This window comes from Electrophorus electricus, chromosome 5 (genome assembly GCF_013358815.1).
Source record: "Electrophorus electricus isolate fEleEle1 chromosome 5, fEleEle1.pri, whole genome shotgun sequence".
NCBI classification, from domain to species: Eukaryota; Metazoa; Chordata; class Actinopteri; order Gymnotiformes; family Gymnotidae; genus Electrophorus; species Electrophorus electricus.
The window spans coordinates 3,432,909-3,456,337 of record NC_049539.1 but is presented as its reverse complement, the minus strand read 5'-3'; the positions used below and the strand labels follow the sequence as shown (position 1 = coordinate 3,456,337).

Sequence of the window (23,429 nt, the reverse complement as noted above, 5' to 3'; positions counted from 1 at the left end):
ATCCTCTCTCTCTCTCTCTCTCTCCCTCCCTCTCTCATCCTCTCTTTCTCTCTCTCTCTCCCTCCCTCTCTCATCCTCTCTTTCTCCCTCTCTCATCCTCTCTTTCTCTCTCTCTCTTCTACCCCACTCACACTTACCAGCTCACTCTCTCACCTCATTTTCTATCTAATGGAATATATATCCTCAGTTAATTTTCAGTTCTTAATTGATTTCTTCATTTCATTTTGATCTTGGACTCTGGTAATACAACGTTCTCGTGTTGTTCTCTCTCTCTCTCTCTATCTCCCTCTCTATCTTTCTGTTTCTTTCACTTTCTCTCTCTCTCTCTCTCTCACACACACACATACACACGCACACACATGCACACTACCAAGTGTGAATTAACACCACTATAGAGAATGCATGGTAGCATTTCATTTGCTTTGTTTTAGATTAGAACTCTAAATATTGCAGTTTTCCGCTGATAGTGCCGCATAATTTGAAACCTTAATCATAAAGTCCACATGATGCCACCATAACTGTAGCTCATGTTCCAGCCATCGTGACTGAGACCGGCCAATAAACAATAAACCGTGAAACAAGACGAGCACGTGTGCCCAGTTAATTTCCCCTTTGATAGCATTCCTCTCCAACTGGTTCTGTTGTGTTGGAAAATTCTAAAATTAAAGTCCAGTTGAAGTGTCCCATCTTCCTCCTCCCCTGCCTCAAGTAGTAGAACATCTCTTATGCTGCCTTAGCTCATCAGAGTGATGTTGTCCTGTCACGTGATCCAAACAGATATTCTTCCTCCTCTTACACTTCACCTGTCATAAGTGTCTTCCTGACGAACACCAACTCTTGCAGTTTTGTGAAAGTGTTGGGGTTTTTTTTCTTTTCTTTTTTAAACCCTGAGTCTGTCATAATGTTTGGCATTGTGAGGTGTCACACCGGGCCGGCGAAGCGTGTCGGGATAGTTCTCAGACCCTCAGGAGAAACTGAAGACTTAACATTTCCATACGAAATAGAAACTGTCAGCGAAGCAGGCTTGTTGCTTGGTTACGGAAGCTGGCGAGCGTGCGTTGCGCTAGTTAGGAGGCTGAGGAAAATATCAAAACGAATTACTGAAGTTCAACAGGGTCTTGAAGGAATTTGCCCAAAATGCTAATGTGCCTGACAAGCCTTGAAGGGGAAATGGGTACTATAAGGCCTTCTTTGCATATTGCTTACTGACTGCCACTAATTCACTGATGGCACTGTCAGCGTTTTAGGGCATTATGTTCTTTTAACACGTTTTGTTGACTGGCATTATATCGCAACACATCAGTAGTGCGAGGGCAGCAGAGCTGACAGGGAGCGCCGAGGTGGGTCCGGCATCCAGAAGGCGGTGAGTGAACTGCGTAAATGCGTAGAAGCAAACCTCTAATCACTGCACCATGAGAAAAGAGCTGCGTCATCCCTACGTGCAGGGAGCCGTGGAACTTTCCAGAACTGTATTCAGGGCAGGTCTACCTGGGCCAGGGACACCTACGTCAATGAAAGCCTTAATTAGCAGTGGAAATGGAGCATTCTTCCCTGGCCTGCAGAAACGAGGCGGGGCGGTGCGGTTTGTGGAGGCGTCTGCTGCAGTGCCTTTACCACGGACGGCTTTTGCTTCATGGCTGCGCGCTCATCCCGTCACGTCTCCCCCGGGACCCCTGCTCCTGATGGGCTTGCTGGAGCTTGTCTCAACTCTTACCTCTCTTAATGAGTCGATTAGCTCTTATCGTTCGCTCATTAGGAACCAATTAACTTTTAATGATTTGAGTGATATTATTTGTGTTCCTGCTTCCAGAAATGTTAACGATGTCTATGGCAAAAACAAAGGAGATTGTACTTTGCTCATAATTCTTAATTAAATGAATGCAGAATGGAAAGGAACACAGAAAGGAGCAGACGTTAACTGGGGTCAAGTCCTGCTTTCACAGCCCAGGTCAAGTTTGGAGACTTGTTTTCAGGGTGGGGACATTCTGGGGGGTAAGTGGTTCCAAGCTGGAATTGTAACTGGAGTCACTGCGGAATTTTGCAGCCGCCTTCCACCACAAACACACACTCATCATCTTGCTATTCAGTACTCATCTCTGTCCCAAAGTCAGCAAGTCTCGTGACCACAGAACCCAAGTAGGCCAATTACTGAATCTCTGAGGGGCACAGAACAAATTCCTCTAAACCTCTTAACTAAGAACTCCCCCAAACCCCTTAAATAATGGATTGGGAGTGGATTGAAGTCCATTACAAAGGGTCTTTTTTCATGGTTGGCCCCTGGCAGCCGGTCTCTGATGGCTAACCCCTGCTAACCCCTCCCCCTCTCTCTGCCCCTCCCCCCTCTCTGCCCCGCCCCATGCCCTCCTGCAGGTTTCGAGCTGTCCCACTGCGATGATCCAGGTGTGCCGCAGTTCGGCTCCAAAGTCAGTGACCAGGGCCATTTCGCTGGCAGCACCGTTGCCTACCAGTGCGACCCCGGCTACAGTCTCCATGGCAGCAGTATGCTCGCGTGTATGACAGGCGAGAGGCGGGCGTGGAACCACCAGCTGCCCTCCTGCATCGGTAATGCACCTCCACCCTGTCACATCACCTGGCATTAGTACACTGTGTTAGCGTACTAAGTGTTAGCACACTCATTATTAGCACACTCAGTGTTAGTGTACCCAGTGTTAGTACACTCGGTGTTAGTGTACTCATTATTAGCACACTCAGTGTTAGTACACTCAGTGTTAGTACACTCATTATTAGCACACTCAGTGTTAGTACACTCAGTGTTAGTACACTCATTATTAGCACACTCAGTGTTAGTGTACCCACTGTTAGTACACTCGGTGTTAGTGTACTCGGTGTTAGAACACTCGGTGTTAGAACACTCGGTGTTAGAACACTCGGTGTTGGTACACTCAGTGTTGGTACACTCGTTATTAGTACACTCGTTATTAGTACACTCAGTGTTAGTGTACCTAGTGTTAGTACACTCGGCGTTAGTGTACTCAGTGTTAGTACACTCATTATTAGTACACTCAGTGTTAGTTTACTCAGTGTTAGTACACTCATTATTAGTACACTCACTATTAGTACACTCAGTGTTGGCGTACTCAGTGTTGGCGTACTCAGTGTTGGCGTACTCAGTGTTGGTGTACTCATTATTAGTACACTCAGTGTTGGTGTACTCAGTGTTGGTGTACTCAGTGTTGGTACACTCATTATTAGTACACTCAGTGTTGGTGTACTCAGTGTTGGTGTACTCAGTGTTGGTGTACTCATTATTAGTACACTCAGTGTTGGTGTACTCAGTGTTGGTGTACTCAGTGTTGGTACACTCATTATTAGTACACTCGGTGTTGGTGCACTCGGTGTTGGTGCACTCGGTGTTGGTGCACTCGGTGTTGGTGTACTCATTATTACTACACTCATTATTAGTACACTCATTATTACTACACTCATCTCATCAATAGTGTCCATCAGTCCACCTCAGTTAGGCTGCAGTCTGCAGGTCTTCCAAATATGTCACTTTTTCAGTCCCAGCTTGGACCTTAATGACACTGTGCATGGACCTGCTGCTAGATCCATTACATCATTATCTTTACTCCACTGTGCGTTGTCATTTATAGGACAATAGAGAAATTCTTTATCTCTTTACTGAAATCAATCATGCCCTAATACCTTCAGCATATGTTTGCCATTCCTGGGGCATGACTGGTGTGACCGCTTGTATTTTATTTCATGCGCTGTTATGCTCATTAGCATTTGGATCAGTTGTGCATCATATGCCTGATCCTGTAATGTCATAGTAAGTGGTACTAATGCAGAACAGCTATAAGATTCAAGGATGTGATGCACCCGCCCTCCAGACTACGGAGACAGGAGGGATGGAAATAACCAGGGTGCAAGAAACAGCTCGCAGTCAATCTGAAGTCTCGGAAGTCATAGTCATCGCTGGTGAAAACAAAGATGAAGATAAAGTTTTATTAGGAGAAGACCTACATTTTCAACACCATATTTGTGTCTGCATGTTTAGTTATCTTTATTTTTAATGTGTATTATGTTTAATATAAATTTGATTAAAAAAATATTATGTATCTCATTTTACTGAAAAATAACTGACTACAACACTATATATATATATAGATATATAACTAAAATTTTATTTTGCTGCTGTGCTATCCAGTTTGTACCAGAGGAGGGTGGTTTCCCCTTTAGTTCTCCTCTAGGTTCCTTCCTCACATGTACTTACTGTGGGACCCAGACATTTGCAAGTGCTTCATAAAAACATTTAGATTGTTTGATTGACTGGACTTTTGAGGATCAGTTGCTGTATAAAAAGCACAGTGGTGCACTGTACACTAACTTTACGGTTTCTCACTGCTGCATGAACTGGTGGCCCAGTCTAGCACGCTTTGACATTTCTAGTGAAAGGAGGGAAATGCTTCTAACAGAAGTTCAGCGTCGTGTGCTGATGAACCAAACTATGGCAGTCTGTGAGTGTTGGGATCTGCTTCTGGGCGCTGTGGCTTCTCTATCCCGGTTTAGTCCACAAGCAATCGGACCCCGACATCAAAGCAGGAGTTCTAGCAGACCCACGATCCCGTGTCAGTATGCGTGCTGTAGGCGACATTGGTTCGTGCCCCCTGACCCAGAGACCCATAGCCAAATTTTCCAACAGCAGCTCTGTGGAAAAATGTGTCTCTTAGCTCCCTTGCTAGACAGCTTTCAGGTCGTCTAGAAATCTCCGTCTCAGCTCCTGGAGGCTTGTCTGGAGACCCATTTGCACAGATAAGGGGACCTTGGGAATCTGAGCATCTAAACGGTACACAAAAAAAAGCAACTGAGCAAAACAATTCATTCAATCTGAGCTGCTAAATGCATTATCCCCCCTCGCCCCCCATGTGAAGTGGAAGTCATCAAATCACAAGATGCAGCAGGGAATTTAGTGGCTGATGGAGTCTCTGCTCCCTTCAGAGCGGCACGGCGCATGCGGGCAGGCCACGGTGCTTATCTGGAGTCGGCCTGTTACAGCTGACCTCCCACACCACAGCCGTCAGTCGCGCTGGATGCTGAAAAATGACCATTGTCATGAAACAGAGTGAACTTACAGGGCGATCCACCTTCCCTCCTTCACCGCTGCAAACGCCGGTGAATCATCGACTCTTTCCGCGCAGATCTCCTTTGGTGTTGCTGTCGTCGTTACTTTTTGTATGTTTGTTTGTTTGGGTTTTCTTGCGAATCAATGCGGCCTGCGGTGAATCGCACCAAAAAGCGTTGCGATAACGAGCTGTTTTTTCAGCGCAGCGTCTCTGCATGGTGCAGGCTTTGGCCTTGAACCGGGTGCGACCCAGGCACGACCCCAGGGCCGGTTACAGCAGGGTTGGTGCTTCAAGCTCTGCGGGCTCCCTGCCTTTTAAAGCAACCGGGCGCCTTTAGCCGCTAAAGTTCATCTGTAGGCTCAGAGTTTGCACGAAGGACTTGCGCTAAGATGAGTGTTGATTAGGGGCCCTTTCGGCGCAGACACACGTGAAAGTCTCTTGGCACCAGAGCCGGCCCAAGCTACTGCGTAACCCGGATTGCTCTGTGGCGTGAATTAGTGGCGGTGAATTAGTAAAGGACCGCACTTGCAGGCGACGCTGTGCCCGCGCTAGCAGGACGGTGAGGGAGGCTGGTGTGTGATGTTAAGGCTAGCAGCAGAACTCGGCAACAGCCGGAGGCTTCCTTATTAATGCCAGAACGCTGGGTGCACACAAGCCTCCCCCACCCAAAAAAAGTTGTTACGTTCTGCATTTTTCGTTGAATCTTTCACACAGCATGTTCGGAGTTCCTCCGGGGTGGTCTGAGAGCCGGAGGCCTGTTTTCCCTGCTCTTACACACCAGCTGGTCAAATGGATCGTGTTAGATTGGTGAGAACACTAAGCCAGGCGATGCTGCTGGCTTCCCGGGCCACATGTGAATGATTTGATGTTATTCATGATAACACAATCTTGAGTTGTTCTACTGCATTTTTACAAAACAGTCCAGAAAAACAAAACACAAAGAAGAATGCCTTCACAGCAAAGAAACCACATACAGTGTTTTGAATGTTGTTAATATTGGCAGTTTCTTATACCGGAGGATGTCAGTGAAACGACAGAAGTTTGGTGAACTAAACATGCTGTTATTGGATAGTAGAGCGTAAGTAGAATGCTCGTAAAACAGTTAAACTGCGTGGTCAGGAACTGGCCGCTGCATAAAATACAGTGACTTCAGTGCTTTGTAAACATCAGTGCTGGGGTTGCCTGGGGAATTTCTGAGACACAGGTGCCGTATTCAGTTACGACTGATAACTGACAGCATAATAACCACTTCCCTTTGATCTTCTGTAGCCGAGTGTGGCGGGAGCTTCAAAGGCGAGTCGTCAGGGCGGATACTGTCTCCTGGATACCCCTTTCCTTATGACAACAACCTTCGCTGCACGTGGACCATCGAGGTGGACTCCGGCAACACTGTCAGGTACCCTGCAATTACCTCGCAAATGACCACCATATGCAAATATTACTCAGCGCTTCATTAACAAGACATCAAGGCTGAGGCCAATTCTGCTCTGGCTAAAATCACACAGCCATGTCTAATTGCCCACCTCTGAGTGTGGACAAAGATACAAAAGTAGCATCAGTGCCGGGGAACCGAAGGCAGTTAAAACAGGGATTCAGATCACTGATTACCAGGGAATCAGTTAAGCATTACAAGGGGATTTAATTGTAGATTAGCAGACGGGACCATCAGAAGAAGTGAATTAAATACTTAGATGTGTGATTGTTCTGTTTAATGAAGAAGAGCGTCAGAGCCGTGGTAAAACCCAGAGCCCACACGCAGATAGGTCCAGTGGTCATAGACCCACACACAATTGTATCTGTGGTTTAAAAGCTGTGTTTTTATGGGTTCAGCTGGTGTCGGGACGAACGTCACAGGGTTGTTCATGGGTTGACGCTGCTGTTTCAGATTTCTCTTCAATATTTGAATCCCGATATTACTTGTTGGTCTGATATTCTGTGTGTGACAGCAAACTTTAGATAATAACAACAGAACAAATCAACATAGAGTAATGGTGTCTAATGGAATCTTACCTTTTTAAAAAATTATTATGATTTATAGCCTGCAGTTTTTGACCTTTGACACGGAAGCGTCCCATGACATCCTGAAGGTGTGGGATGGCCATCCCGGGAATGAGATGCTCCTGAAGGAAGTGAGCGGATCCCTGGTCCCCGACGGGATCCACAGTACGCTCAACACGGTGACCATCCAGTTCGAGACCGATTTTTACATCAGCAAGTCCGGCTTCGCCATCGACTTCTCCAGTAAGCTGCTTGAATTTAAGGCAATATGAATTCGACAAATCTTTCAAAATAAACACGTGTTTATGCATGTAACGGCTATCAGTATTCAGCAAAACACCAGAGAATAAACACGTGAACACTTCACGGGTTATTCCAGCACTGGGAGGTTTGCTGTTTACATTGACTGGACTTTCACTGGATTTTTCGAAACCACAAGCCCGTCTACATTGTCCTCGTGTTTAGGTTCTCCACAGCCCTGAACCAGGTCAAATGTTCATTACCTTGGACAAATGTACTAGAAAGTGGAAGAGATCCAAAGTATCTCTGGGCTGAGAACCCGCACACCTGCTGAGTGGCAGCGCTCTTCTGGAAACTTCCATTTCCCACTAAATGAGCTTTAGCCAAACAGGCCAAAGTGCATCCACTGGAAAGTCTTAAGATAATTCTGTTAAGATAATGTGTGGAGATTGGGAGAAACATGTCCAGACACACTTCCCACCAGCAGGTGGACAGTTCTGGCTCTTGCCGAGAGGGCTCGTTGGGTGCCAAACACGCTTTCTCTGCACATGCCGCAGGCTCCGTGGCGACAGCCTGCAGGGACCCAGGCACGCCCATGAATGGCACACGCAGCGGCGAGGGAAAGGAGCCGGGCGACTCGGTGACCTTTGTGTGCGACCTGGGCTACGAGCTGCAGGGCGAGCCACGCATCACCTGCATCCAGGTGGAGAACCGCTATTACTGGCAACCCAGCCCTCCTAACTGCATCGGTGAGAAAACCCACTGGGAACAGCTCCTTCCGCACCTGCCACACGGCCTGCAGACGGAACGCTCTCTTTCCGAGGGACTAGAATGCCTGCGATAGTAAATCTCATTGACAGAAACGTCCCGTGCCCATACGCCAGGAGTGTCCCACGATAAATGTCACAGGGAAATTGGCGGCGTTCTGCGGGCACCTGCAGTTTGGGAAACTACTGCCTGACACCTGCCATCAAAGTGCTTCAGACTGCATCTCAGAATTCAGAGTTTAAAGTAGTCTGAAATGCCAGGCTGACCGCGAGAAAGGTGCTGTTTGTCAAATGAAACCAGGCAGCCTTTTAAGTTGGCCTGATGTGTCATGCACTTTCTTTGCATGCAAACATGACGCTGATGTTGATAAAGGAACTATTTTCACTCAAACGTTCCCCTCTGCATGAATTTGAACACACCCCCCCCCCCCCCCACACACAGCCCACCCCACCGTGAATACATTGTACTACAGTTATTGTGACCCAAACATCTAATTTATTAATAATGAAGAATGTTTGCTGCAGTGTTGCACTTTAGTTGGCAGTCCACTAGTCTGCCATTGCAATACCGTCCTCCTGCACACAAATTAAGATTAAAGTTAAACTAAATTGCATTGTGCTTCTCTGCTGGAGTGAGTTTGTCTTAATCTTTGTCTGGGGAAAGTGACCTTTCTGGGTTCTACCCTTCCACATGTATCATGGCATGTAGCTTATCAGGCTTCTTAGGCAGGCAGCTAACCGGTGCTTGGCTGTTTGGTGCTGTCTGATCCCAATGCAGAAACACTGTAGAAATGTGTCACGACATGAACTGCACACTGCAGTGTTCTGTGTTGAATTACAGAGGGTTTTTTTCTTTTCTTTTTTTTTCTTTTTTTTCCATCTGGCTGGTATTTTGTTTTACAGCTAACCTGCCCAGTCTATGAGGACTGCCTAGGAAGACACGCCAGGCTTCTGCAATACTTGCACTTATCATGCATGCGCTTCACATGGATTTACTGGTTAAATGTTGAGCATTCTGGCTGGCTAAATATTGAAGATCGAAAACCGAGCATTCCTTTTTAGAGCAAATGTAATTTTGTTAAAAGCTATTATATTAAAGCAAGTTTAATGAAGGGATTTTACTCTGTAGTTTCAGTTAATAATGTGAATTATCCCTTGTCTGCCAGCTCCTTGCGGAGGAAATATCACAGGATCATCTGGTTTCATCCTATCCCCAAACTTTCCCCACCCCTATCCACACAGCAAGGATTGTGATTGGTTTATCACTGTCCACTCGGATTATGTCATCTCATTAGCATTCATCAGGTAAGATCTCCTGTAATATGTTCATTCTGGTCTTGAGAAACTGAACACACACACATACACACACACACACACACACACACACACACACACACACAGAAAACGGGAGAACTGACTGGGTGGTTTGAGTGACAGCCCCATACAACTGTGACAGAATCTGTCATAGGGAGGTAAATTAAAGTAACCTGTCAGTTTGGGTGCCCTTTGATCCATTCAAGTGTTTGCCAAAGCCAATTAATTTCAGACTTTATACCTGAAAATGGGTTCTCCCCATGTGGTAAATGGAGAAAGATACATATGCTACTGGAGGCACGGAAGGAATTACAGGCAAAAATGATTTTAGTATGTTGAGGCTCAGATGTTTTCATAAATAAAAAAAAAAACAAAACACACACACACATTATTTATATATATATATATATATATATATATATATATATATATATATATATATATATATATATATATATATATATAATGAGAGAGAGAGAGAATTTTTTATTTATTTATTTTTTTTCTCCATGTGGAAGTGAGTGTGAAATGTTGACTTTTTACTACCTTTCACAGAAAACCTTTTGCCATTTGAAACTGCGTCTCTACCCACAATTTCCACTGATGGTTCTGCTGTAGGCACTTTCTTCCATTATCTGGAGTTTCTTCCCATGAAATGCACATAAAGAGCACAACTCTTCTAACACTTCTATGATCCAAAATTATCTAGTTGTTTTTTTTTCATCATTTTTCTTCATTTCCGTTGTGTCAGTCTCTTCTGACGTGAGAAGTACGATGCCTTTTGGTCCACTAAAGACGAACGTTATGGATTAATAGTTAAGACCGAGGCTTCGTTTTCCTGTTTTCTGTTGTGTGGGAGAGGACAAGCTCCCTCACACAAGGTTGCCTGTAAAACTTAAACGAAGTATTCCACTTAAAATCCACAGTTCTAACCATGCTTCCTTACCAGAGGTGCTTTGAAGGAGATTGGCTAACATTTATCTAGGACCTCTGAAGTGGAATGAAAAAAAAATTAGAAGATGGTTTATGGTTCTTAAATGATGGGAATTTTGTTAAAATTTTACATTCACAATACCAGAACTGATCATTAATAAACATATAGCTTATTTGTTGTTGATAAAGGTTTTTATGTTTATTCACTGAGCCACATAATTACTTATTCCCAGGCATTCTTGTTAAAATGTATTCATAAATAAGACTCGCAGCTTGTGCATGGATGCTTCATTAAATCTTGAAATGTACCATTTGTTTTTGATAATCCATGTTTTTCCCAACATGCTCCGGTTTCTGATCCCAGCTTCAGCATTGAGCCCAACTACGACTTCCTGTACATCTACGACGGCCCTCACGGCAACAACCACCTGATCGGGACGTTTCAGGACGGCAAGCTTCCAGAGAAGCTGGAGAGCAGTTCTAATGTCATGCACATAGCCTTCCGCAGCGACGGCTCAGTGAGCTACACCGGCTTCCATCTGGAGTACAAGGGTGAGCACGCGCCTCCCCGCCACACCCGACCCCTGGCAGCCCAGAGATAACGGAGTTCGTTTTAAATTCGTGGAACGGAGAGTAGGGGGTATTTCTGTTTAAGGAGCATTTAGTGGTCATGGCAAAGTGTTGAGACCAGTCAAGTGCTCTTGACAAATTCATAAGGGTGTAACAAGGAAAAGCGTAACGCCCTTTTCTAACGCCCCCCCCTCCTCCGCCGAAGCACGCACGCACCTTTATTAAAACGCGCACAGGTTTGGAGGTGGGCTTTGATGAAGCGATGACCTCTCACAGGGTGTTTTCTTCTGCCCCGCCTCCTCCTGGGCCCCCCAGCTAAGCTGCGCGAGGCGTGCTTCGACCCAGGCAGCGTGATGAACGGCACGCGTGTGGGCAGCGACTACAAGCTGGGCTCCACTGTGACCTTCCACTGCGAGCCGGGCTACCAGCTGCAGGGCTACTCCACCCTCACGTGCGTCATGGGCCAGACCAACCGGCCCGAGTGGAACAGACCCCTGCCCGGCTGCCAAGGTGACTGTCCTGGCATGCGCCCGGTGAACGCACTGTTCCCGAACATCATGCTATAATAATATAATATAATGTTTTAACTACTGAAAAAAAGTCAAATGTTTTTCGGGAATTCATATTTATATTACATTTAAACATTCAGGCAACCCAAATCCATGATTGCTTTCTAACGAATTCATGTTGGTCTTGGCACATAATGTGGATGTACAAACTAAAAATACTTGATGAGTTTCCAATGTAAGTTGCGTGTTCCTGATCGCGATTAAAGCTAGCGTAAGCTTTGCCCTGTGCAATCGCAAGGCCGACGCCACTCGCCTCTTGCACTTGGAGTCTCCGTAAAGCCGAGCGGCCTTGCAAGTCAAAGCAAACTAGCCAGCACACGCTAGCTTAGTAAGCAGAGCCTACTATAATCATTCTCAACCTCAGTGTCAGTTCGTGCATTCAGAGTAATACAGTCTCGATTCTCCCTGCATGCTACGCCGTAGTTTGTAGTTCTGCTGGGGTGTCATAGCAGTCTAAGAGTACAGGGCGATGTCAATCAACTACGCACATTAAAATATAACAACCATGTCCAAACGATTCTCGGATAAGCTTGTGAATTCTGCCGGTTTTTGAGTAGTGTTTTGCCTCATTTCTATTTTTTATTTTTTTTTACATTCAAACTGCCAAATGTTTAATATAACACTTAAGTTTGATAACATGCAAATATTTTTAATAATGCACGCAGTTTCCTGGGTCTTGCAGAGCCATATTAAAGTACAGTTGTAGTTGCAGTTGTTATTCAGTACTCCAGCACAGTGGAGTTGAAATGAAATGGATGTGAGGTTAAAGGTGCAGTCTGTCAGCTTACATTTAAGGGAGTGGATGTCTGTATTGGATAAACCCTGCGAAAATGTCCTTTATGCAGTTGCTCCAGCTCAGGCGATCGTCTATGAAGGTCAAGATCATGCCGCTTTTTGGCCGTGAAGACATCCTGAGAACGTGCCAAGAAGTCCTGAGCTGCTTCTGTAGTCCATTTCAGTCTGTCGTCCTGTCAGTCTGTCGAGACAAAGCGCCGTTTTCTTGGGTTTCGAGACTTGTGATTGGACCTAAGCAGTGAACATGCCTCCATGCACTTCGGAATTCCTCCTGCTGCTGCTGTCAGTAGCCATGGCAACAAGTGAGCCAGTCCTGCTGGCAGCCATGTAACGGTCACGCCACCATGTTTCACAGATCAGGTGTGGTGTTTTGGCCCGTGTGCACCACCTGCTCATCGCTTCTATGTTGCTCTTTCCATCACTCCTGTACAACGTAATATCTTTTACCAAAGTGTAACCTGTTTTGTTCCGTATCTTGTTTCCGATCCTCCGAAAGGTTCGCTGAAGTATTCTTTTCTTTGTGGTCGTCTGACATATCTACATTATGTCTTTATTGGAATCTGACATATGAACATCATACCTTTGTGTTAGTCTGACATATCTACGCTGTAGTCTGGTATATCTGTTCATGACACATAGTTAAAGAAAAGCTGACAGGCACTACCCTTAAACACCACAGACCACCACAGATCAAATCTTTCATTTCATTCACTGTGCTGCTGGAGTTCAAAAAATGTACAATTAAATACTTATACATTCAAATTCAACAGTGTAACAGTGAGCAGTAAGGAGGCGGACGCATGTGCGGAGAAGAGCGAGATTTATTAGGGGCAAATCCAGAGTTGTAGTCATCAGAGTAGTCCAGAGTCATAAAGCCAATCCGGAGAGCACGAGAATGCATGATAAACAAAGAAAAACACACAAAGGCAAACAGGGGAAGCAGAATATAACAGAGACTCTGAAGAACTCAGAGGCGTAGGAACAGGAAGGTTAGGACAAGCATACAGACTACTGGACACGGAGGCTTCGATACGCACCAAGGCATGGAGGAAATACGCAAAGGTGCATACATACAGTGACAAGCCACAGGACAGAAGTCAGGGTTTAAATACAATACCTTAAAAAGACTAGAAACAAGGAACAGCTGTGGAAAACCAAACGAGGGCTGGAGAAAACGAAACTCCGGAATGGAACCAAAACAACACACAAGACAGGGGGTAACATGGAATATGGAAACGAGGAGGGACCAACCGTGATAAGCAGAGCCACTGAATTATTACTGCTTCTGCTGCTGCCGTTGTTGTTGTTGTTTATGGAGACAAACTTCCTCCCCCTGCTCCTCCTCATCCCTCTCTGTGGGAGGTGTCCAACTTTCGGCCAGCCTATGTCCACTTTATCTTAGTTTCTTCTTGCACCCAAACAACAGCTGCTGTCCTGCCCTGCGTCTGCCTTCTCTTTAGGCCCAGATGGCTCTTCTAAACATTTAGCTGTGCATTTATCTGTGCAGCGTGCGTTAAATGTTCATCTGTTTATCAGCGACCATAAACGCCAGCTCTGTATTACAGAATACCATATGTTATGGGATTTTTCCACATGGCTAAGTATTTTTATGCAGAATTACAGTATATTGTACTGTACAGTGCAGACCAAAGCAGGAGTAACGCGACTGTGATTGGGAAGTGGCTGAATAGCGTGAGAATATCATAGTTCTTGGTGGGCTTGTCTAGTCACACACTCAGGTAATATAGAACTTTAGTAATATAGAACTCAGGTAGAACTCTTGTAATATAGAACTCTGCTAATATAGCACTCAGGTAATATAGAACTCATGTGAAATAGAACTCAGGTAATATAGAAATCTGGTAATATATAAGTCAGGTAATATAGTACTCAGGTAATATTTAATATTTTTCCACATGGTTAAGTATTTTTATGCAGAATTACAGTATATTGTACTGTACAGTGCAGACCAAAGCAGGAGTAACGCGACTGTGATTGGGAAGTGGCTGAATAGCGTGAGTATATCATAGTTTTTGGTGGGCTTGTCTAGTCACACACCTCAGGGCCTGCATGTTTTGTATAATGCTACCGCTCATACACACACCGATTTAGAGTTTAAACGACTTTTTCCATGCACGGAGAATATAGAAACCCTGCAAAGCCGTGGGTCTCGACATCTCCAGGCTGCACTACGACCCCCGACTGCTTGGAGACACCTCGAGCCAGACATTAGAATGGCAGATTAAACGAATTATAACGAGCCATATCTTGCCTGTAGCTTGCCACAAAAACCTCCGCCTCCCGGCACAAAGTCAGGAGAAGAGCTCACCGCTTAATTGGCTGTGATCAGAAAACGAGCTAACCCCTTGTTGAATTATGCACGTCAGCGTTTCCAGCGGACGCGCTTCCCTTTGTAGCTTGTTTATTTAAAGCTCAGATGTACCTGAACTTGTTGAACAGCCAGATTAGGTGCGACTGAACTAAAAGCCTGCAGAAAACAGAAGTGTTTTCATTGGGCCAATTAGCAAAGCAACCTGTCTTACATGCATAGCGGAGCACAGACGCATTGCCTGAGAACAGACTGTGGAAGCAGACCTTTGTGTGCAGTAAAGATGTGTCTTGTTTCCTGCCTCAGCAAGAGGTGTCTATACGCAGAAGGCATATAAATACAAGATCATCCAAATGAAAGCTGTGCACATGAAGGATTTACAGCAGCGGTTACCACCGGTTACGAAGGAGTAGCCACGTGTCTCACGGCCCCCTGCAGTTGGCACGTGCTGTACCCTCCAGGACAGGGCAATACACCTTTGACAGCAGAGGCCTGATTAAGAATGAATGCAGCCAAATTTATAATCTATAATACTCTTGTTACTGTTAATTAGCCAGTGTACTCTGTGCCGTTTGTAAGGTAAGGAGTACCGATCTGGATTGAACCATCCAGTGCCTGACATCTGTGCTAACCCTGCTAGATAACCACACGCAGCTGTAAACTGGAATACAGTCATATTGGACTGGGTTACTGCTACAGCTATTTGCTGGTTTCTGCCAGCCTACAACTGTAAATGTCACTCAAAGGAAAGATTGTCAAGTTAGGTTTTATGAAACCTTTTTCCAGTCCCATTTCGACACGGGCCTTATAAAGTTTCTCCCACTGCTGTGTTACACTTTCCGTTTTCAGTGTTGATTCCTGTCTTTTATTAAACTACATTACTCGGCGACTGAAGAAATACTGAACAAAAAAATATGTCACAATGTTTGTGGAGTGTATTAGTTCTTCTTTATTGTTGGTGTACATCGACTGATGAAAGGACACCGTCATGTCCTTAAATCCGTCCCGCTGGTGTACAGACAGTCGCCATTGACGGCCCCTGCTGTAATTCAGGTTGTCTCCGGAGCAAGGCCGGAGCGGGGCATCTGGTTCATGTGGCGTGGATGACTGATGGCCGTGTTGGCGTTTTAGGATGTGTCATAAAGAGGCCTGTCCTCATTTATTTCCCCTTTCACGTTGCCTTTGTAAAACACAGCGTGAACCGGCCCCTCCTGCCTCGCGTCCGGAACAGACATTTCCAAGTCCGTGCCGGTTGAGGAGTGCCCCGCCGTGTGCTCTGACGAGTTTTTTTTTTTTTTCTTTCCTCCTTCCCACGCCGCCACACCTGCCTTGCCCCGCCGTTACGATGGACGACGCCCGGTCACCATGGCAGCGCCGTGCGGGAGCAGGTCGGCGACCTCCGAGGGTACCGTGCTGTCACCCAACTACCCCCACAACTACACCCAAGGCCGTGTCTGCGTCTACGAGATAGCCGTGCCAGGGGAGTTCGGTAAGAGGCAGGAGGAAACATGGCAGTGCACTCATAATGACCTCAGAGAAGGCGTCACCATCAGTCACATGAGCAGATCATGTGGATAGGAGATTACATTCTATTTCACACTCTGAAGAACTCACATTTACTGCTATATGAAGCTTAGTGGAGACAAAATAGAAACAGAGAATAAAAACAGAAAACTGAAAAATTGCAAGCCATTTAAGTTTTGCACTAGTTCCTTTATTTGTTTGTTTATCTGTGTGTGTGTGTGTGTGTGTGTGTGTGTGTGTGTGTGTGTGTGTGCATGCATAAATGCACCGAATCAACAATGGAACCATTCTTTTAAGTTCAGTGCGTTCTTCAGAAGTCACTAGTCTGTATCTGATCCATGCTTTTCTGTAGCGTCAGCAAGGTCCAGCTCTGCTGTAGACTTTGGGTATACTTGCACTCTGGCAATTCCCCATCCATACAGGGGACGACAGATCAGTCCTTTCCTTCTTTACGGAGGTAAAGCAGCTACCTGCTCAGTGTTTTAAGTCAGCTCAACTCTTCTGACTCCCACAACACAGCATCTCATATGCATGTATGTTGTACGCTGTGCACTGAGATTTGTATCCTGTGCGTTTGTACATTGTGCTTAAATTTCCCATGCACCCCAAGCCAGAAATTGCAAGCATTTTTCACATTATGTTCTTATTGTATCTAAGAATTGACAGTCAGAATTGTCTGTAATGGCTGGAAATGGACAAGAATATTGAGCAGGAGCATATGGGATTTAGTGGGCAGGTATAATGGCGAGGAGTGGGTGGGGTTTCCTCTGTTTGGTTGGAATGGCCAGGAGTAGGCGGGGTTTGCTCTGATTGCTGCATTAGATTACAGACACCTTCTGGTATCTAGTGCCTAACCTGAGTCCTACATTACCTGCAATTGATATGTGGGTGGCAGGTAATATAGAACTCAGTTAATATAGAACTCAGTTAATATAGAACTCAGTTAATATAGAACTTTAGTAATATAGAACTCAGGTAGAACTCTTGTAATATAGAACTCTGCTAATATAGCACTCAGGTAATATAGAACTCATGTGAAATAGAACTCAGGTAATATAGAACTCAGTTAATATAGAACTCAGTTAATATAGAACTCAGTTAATATAGAACTTTAGTAATATAGAACTCAGGTAGAACTCTTGTAATATAGAACTCTGCTAATATAGCACTCAGGTAATATAGAACTCACGTGAAATAGAATTCAGTTAATATAGAACTCAGTTAATATAGAACTCAGTTAATATAGAACTTTAGTAATATAGAACTCAGGTAGAACTCTTGTAATATAGAACTCTGCTAATATAGCACTCAGGTAATATAGATCTCACGTGAAATAGAACTCAGGTAATATAGAAATCTGGTAATATATAAGTCAGGTAATATAGTACTCAGGTAATATAGTACTCAGGTAATATAGTACTCAGGTAATATGGAACTCAGCTAATATAGAATATAATATAGCTAACTCGGGTAATATAGTATTCAGGTAATATAGAACTTTGGTAATAAAGAATTCTGGTAATATAGAACTCAGGTAAAATAGAACTCAGGTAAAATAGAACTCAGGTAAAATAGAACTCAGGTAATATAGAACTCAGGTAAAATAGAACTCAGGTAAAATAGAACTCAGGTAAAATAGAACTCTGGTCATATAGAAATCTGGTCATATAGAACTCAGGAAATATAGAAATCTGGTAATATAGTACTTATTTAATATAGTACTCGGGTAATATAGAACTCAGGTAAAATAGCAGTCTGGTCATATAGAGATCTGGTAATATAGAACTCAGGTAATATAGAACTCAGTTAATATAGAAATCTGGTAAAATAGAAATCTGGTAAAATAGAAATCTGGTAAAATAGAAATCTGGTAATATAGAACTCAGGTAATCTAGAACTCTAGTAATATAGAACTCAAGTAAAATAGAACTCTTGTAAAATAGAACTCTGCTAATATAGCACTCAGGTAATATAGAACTCGTGAAATAGAACTCAGGTAATATAGAAATCTGGTAATATATAAGTCAGGTAATATAGTACTCAGGTAATATAGTACTCAGGTAATATAGTACTCAGGTAATATAGTACTCAGGTAATATAGAACATTGGTAATAGACAACTCTAGTAATATAGAACTCAGTTAATTTAGAACTCAGGTAATATATGACTCGTAATATGGAACTCAGGTAATATGGAACTCAGGTAATATGGAACTCAGGTAATATGGAACTTTAGTAATATAGAACTTTGGTAATATAGAACTTTGGTAATATAGAACTCAGGTAAAATAGAACTCAGGTAAAATAGAACCCGGGTAATATAGAACTCTGGTATTACAGAACTCAGGTAAAATAAAACTCTGGTAATATAGAAGTCAGGTACTATAGAACTTTGGTAATATAGAACTCAGGTACAATAGCACTCTGGTAATATAGAAATCTGGTAATATAGAACTCAGGTAAAATAGAACTCTGGTAATATTGTACTTAGGTAAAATAGAACTCTGGTAATATAGAACTTAGGTAATAGAGAACTCTGGTAATATAGAATTCAGTTAATATAGAAATCTGGTAATATAGTACTCAGGAAATATAGAATGTAGTAATATAGAACTCAGTTAATAAAGAACTTAGGTAAAATAGAACTCAGGCTTCTGTAATCTAACCTGCACTTTTACAGCCTTGCTTAAAAAAGGTTTGGAATTCCCCATGAACACACAACAGCTAAGGAACTTGACGAGCTTTGACCCACTGAGCAAACTAACCTTTGAACCTTCATTTTTCCTGTTCTGTGCATTTGATCGCTGTGAACCATGTATCTAAGGCCCCAGCAAAAGGCCTGATCATACTCAGAACAGCAGAGAGTCCCCAGCCTGATGCTAAGTGCCTGTTGACCGAAGGACACAAACAACTCCAGATTTGATCAGGCTGTTTCAGAACATCCTTGGATATCTTTTCCCCAGGGCTGTTCTTCCTACCTATCACCAAGTCTGTGGGCAGCACTTGCCTTGAGTTTGTCTTTGCGTACTCTGATCACAGTCCCCTTTTGTTAGGGACAGGTCCCAGGGTTCAACAGTACACCTTTTATGTCATGCTAGTGGCTTTTTTTTTTAAACGTATAATACATTTCTGTTTATGTAAATGTGATGAGGTTGTTATGTGATGCTGTTGTGTGAGGTTGATGTTCTGTAAGGCTGTTCTGTGAGGTTGTTCTATAAGACTGTGTGAGGTTGCTATTTGATGCTGTTCTATAAGACTGTTGTGTGAGCTTGTTGTATGAGGTTGTTCTGAGGGTCTGTTCTGTGAGGTTGTTGTATGAGGTTGTTCTATGAGACTGTGATGTTGTTGTATGAGGTTGTTCTGAGGGTCTGTTCTGTGAGGTTGTTGTATGAGGTTGTTCTATGAGACTGTGATGTTGTTGTATGAGGTTGTTCTGAGGGTCTGTTCTGTGAGGTTGTTGTTTGACGCTGTTCTATAAGACTGCTGTGTGAGGTTGTTGTATGAGGTTGTTCTATAAGACTATTGTGTGAGGTTGTAGGTATGAGGTTGTTCTGAGGGTCTGTCCCTTTCACTTGACTTTGTGCATCTCAGCAAAATTGTGGCAGCCAGCTGTGAAAAGGCATTCTTAAATATTAAGGAGCGTTTAGCTTGGAAATAGTGGGGTCTTAAGGGTTAGGCCACGCTGTCTGTTTACACTAAGGCCAGATGCTGGACGTGGCCTCCAAACAAGAGACCTTGTTTGCCATCCCTCACTCTGTCTCTGTCCCTCACTCTGTCTCTGTCTCACTCTGTCTCTGTCTCACTCTGTCTCTGTCTCACTCTGTCTCTCACTCTGTCTTTGTCTCACTCTGTCTCTCACTCTGTCTCTGTCCCTCACTCTGTCTCTGTCTCACTCTGTCTCTGTCCCTCACTCTGTCTCTGTCCCTCACTCTGTCTCTGTCCCTCACTCTGTCTCTCTCACTCTGTCTCTGTCTCACTCTGTCTCTGTCCCTCACTCTGTCTCTGTCTCACTCTGTCTCTGTCCCTCACTCTGTCTCTGTCTCACTCTGTCTCTGTCTCACTCTGTCTCTCACTCTCTCTCTGTCTCTACTGTTTTAATCCTTCTTCCTTCTCTCACTTCTTTTCAGCCTGTTCAGCCTTCCTCCTCCTCCTCCTCACCCATGCCCTTTCTCTCGCTTTCTGTGAAAACCTTGTGCTTTTAACAGAAGTCGATAATAAAGCTCGGTTCCCTGGGGTTTGCAGTACGTACCATCTTCAACGAAAGCCCTGCGCACTTCCCAAGGGCTTTCTGCTCACAGCGAAAAACATATTTAGAAATCATCTCATATCAATGCACACACAAAAAACCAAAGATTTTAGAAGAGAGAAGTCCGAGTAATGCTCGGGCCTCTTGTGTGTCTTTTGAGGTTTAATTATTCTGTCACTAAGAAGGAGTCCTGTGTTGGGGGGGGGGGGTGCGCGTCACTCCTAGCGGTCAACCTCTCGCGTCACGTCAGAGCTGCACAGACATGCGAATGCTCCTCGTTATCTCCTCGTTAGCATCAGTGTGTACAGGAAAGTTCAGTGTGAGTTCTGCAAGTGCACACTGTGGCCTGAAATACATCCGCCTGTTAAAACCAGAATGCCGCCGTCGCGCTTGCAATCGGTGTGGAAACTTGCGCTGGTGAGCTACTTCTGCTCCTGGGATACTCGGGGGGGGCTTTGTTCGGCGTGCTGCGGGAATGCCAGCGTCAGCCAGCCTGGCTACTAGCTAATTGCCACCTGCCTCGCGTCAACGCGCCGGCGCTAAGTCCGCGCCCTCGAGCTTGGCGGGAGCACATCCTGCTCCTCCTCCAGCATTCCGAGAAGTGTGACCAGGAAAATCCAGAGCGGCGGGGGTGGGGGTGCTGTCGGAGCTGTCGGAGGTGGCGAGGTGGCGTGGTATGAGCAGGTGCTGTCAGCCCTGTGGCAGCCTGGGTATCCATCTGCAGACTCCCACATGCATCAGGCTGCTTCGCTGTTCTCTTGCTCTCTGTGTCTCTCACTCTTTGTGTGTGTGTCTCTCTCTCTCTCTCTCTCTCTCTCTCTCTCTCTCTCTGTGTGTGTGTGTGACTGCTGCTGTACCTTTCAGCTGGGTCTTTGCTCTGATGGTCAGAGCACATGTTTGCCACCTGCCAGACCTGGCAGACCTCCTCCGGAGCCAGATACACTCACTCCTCTCTGTCCTTCGCCCGTCTCTTTTTCTTTCTGTCTCTTTTCCTCCCCCTTTCTTTTCTCTCTCCCCAAGTGTAAAACATTCTAAAAGAAGATCAGCTCAGGTCGACCCCCTTGTAATCCACCCCTGACCTCTAACTCCCCGCCTCCCAAACCAAAGCGCAGGTGGCTGTAATTAATATGAAGTTCAGAGTCTCTGGCTGAGGACGGCTTCTCCAGCTGTTTGTGGTGCATACTAAGATCCTGCAGTCGGCTGGGTGGACGCAGAGTTGACCGGGACATTCCTGGTATTTAAGAGATGATGCTGTTTCAGTTCTCTGCAGCCTTATTCATGTAAACATTTTTTTCTAAACTGTCTCCTTCCTTGTCCCTGCTGTTTTTCCTCCTGTTTGTGTCTGGACTGAAAGACCTCGGGGCTAGCGAATATCCCCTCCGGCGAGCCTGTCGGTGTTGGCGCAGATTATCGTGACGCGCTCCGGAGACGCGAGTCACCGCTGCCGGCTGCCGGCGAGTCGTTCGCGGACCTCCCACGCCCCCGACCCCCCACTCCAGGAGGCTTTGCCGCTTTACATTACACCGTTGTCATGTTCTTGTTGCGGCATGTCAAAGAACCGAGGCCCAGTTTTGCCTGGAGGACGTGGGAGTGAGGGAGGCTGGCCGCGGGGTGCCCTGTGTTCCCTGGCCTGGAGCAGAGCTGCTTGACCATAACCGTCTCAGCGAGGAGCTCTGGCTGGACACAAGGCCCACTGGGTTTGCCTCACACCTCCACTGGCCACCGAGAGTCCTCCGCGCCATTTTTAAAACCTCTAATTATGTGGCAGGCAGGCCGGCCCGGACCAATCGCAGATGTTTAAGCCCGCTTTGTCTGCCCTTTCTCTCGGCTCTGCGTGCCAGTTCTCCTGACCTGACGCTGGGCTAATTTTTCACGGACACTGCAGGTGCCAGGGAAGTCTTACAGGGTCTTACAGCTGGGTTCATTCTTCCTTCTCGGTCCCGGAGGTTAGCCAGGAAGTAAGATGAACGTGAACACTTATGCTACTCAGTCTCGCTGAAGCAGTGCACGTGCGGAGTCACGAACCCTCCGCGATTTGCTCTCTCCGGCTACAGTGCGAACATGGGCACGCCCCTGCGCTCGTCGCTGGAGATGAGAAGAGGTGGTCACGGGTATCATTTTCCGACCTCCCGGTTAACTCTGCCCACGTGTTCATGATTCCCCATCATATCTTTGACTAAGGGGGCGGGGCTTGCCCCACCGAGGGCCGATGCCGCTGTCACGCAACGGCGGCGTGTTTAAGGCGGACAGAGCCGTTCAGACCTCTGCCCCATGGGCGTGTTACTGCCACATTGGGCGGGACGGGGAGGCCGGCTTTGATAAGCTGGCCCTGCGAAAGCCGTCAAAAATACGCCGGGCCCTCTGGGAGAGCACGCGGGAGCTGATGGGGCTGCAAGACCCGCATTGCGCTTAGCATTTAGCGGCCGTGCTCCTGAATGCTAACGGCGTCGCTAACGATCATGCACCGAGCTACCGCCGCACTGCGCAAGCCGGAACCCTCCTAGGCGACGGCGTTGCCGCGTTGACAGTCAGATGGCACCTCCTCTCTGGTCTCGTAGCGAACAAGGGCATTGTGTGTCAGCTCCACTCAAGCCTGGAATCCCTAATGCTGACTTACAGACAAAATGGCTTCATTTTTAATCTCTACACTAACGTCTTCAGCACCTTGCTGGGGGAGGATTCGTCATCCCCTGCATGCATGTTAATACTGGAGGGCAAGAATGTCCCCCGTGGGTTTGTTACACACTCAGACAATGAAGCTGATTACAGCAGACAGGCAGGTGAGCGCAGCATATGTCGTGGCAAGATTAAAGGAAACATGGGGACAGTGTATGGCCCGGAAAACCAGCCCCATTACCATGCTATTAGAATGGAGGCTTGTGTTCTTTGCTTTTCTTTGGTTTTGTCTTTTTTTTTTCTTTCCACGTAGGGCATTTAGTTCTTTTTCCGAATGGTTTTGACCCGAGACTGATGGCTCTATTATTCTGCTATGACTGTGAACGTAGTCATTTTCTTGGGTTATGCTTGGATACTCGAGCTCCTGACAGCGTGTCCTGTC

At 45.5% G+C, this 23,429-nt stretch overlaps 1 protein-coding gene across 1 annotated transcript in view; it reads left to right on the top strand.

The window, feature by feature from the left end:
- csmd3a (CUB and Sushi multiple domains 3a) overlaps positions 1–23,429 on the top strand; it is a 143,788-nt gene that overhangs the window by 68,277 nt on the left and 52,082 nt on the right. The window contains exons 24-31 of the mRNA XM_035526376.1: positions 2,371–2,562; positions 6,357–6,483; positions 7,126–7,328; positions 7,883–8,074; positions 9,259–9,397; positions 10,704–10,891; positions 11,225–11,419; positions 15,975–16,091. Of these exons, the coding sequence (XP_035382269.1) occupies positions 2,371–2,562; positions 6,357–6,483; positions 7,126–7,328; positions 7,883–8,074; positions 9,259–9,397; positions 10,704–10,891; positions 11,225–11,419; positions 15,975–16,091 (1,353 nt within the window). The remainder of the gene's footprint in view (positions 1–2,370; positions 2,563–6,356; positions 6,484–7,125; positions 7,329–7,882; positions 8,075–9,258; positions 9,398–10,703; positions 10,892–11,224; positions 11,420–15,974; positions 16,092–23,429) is intronic.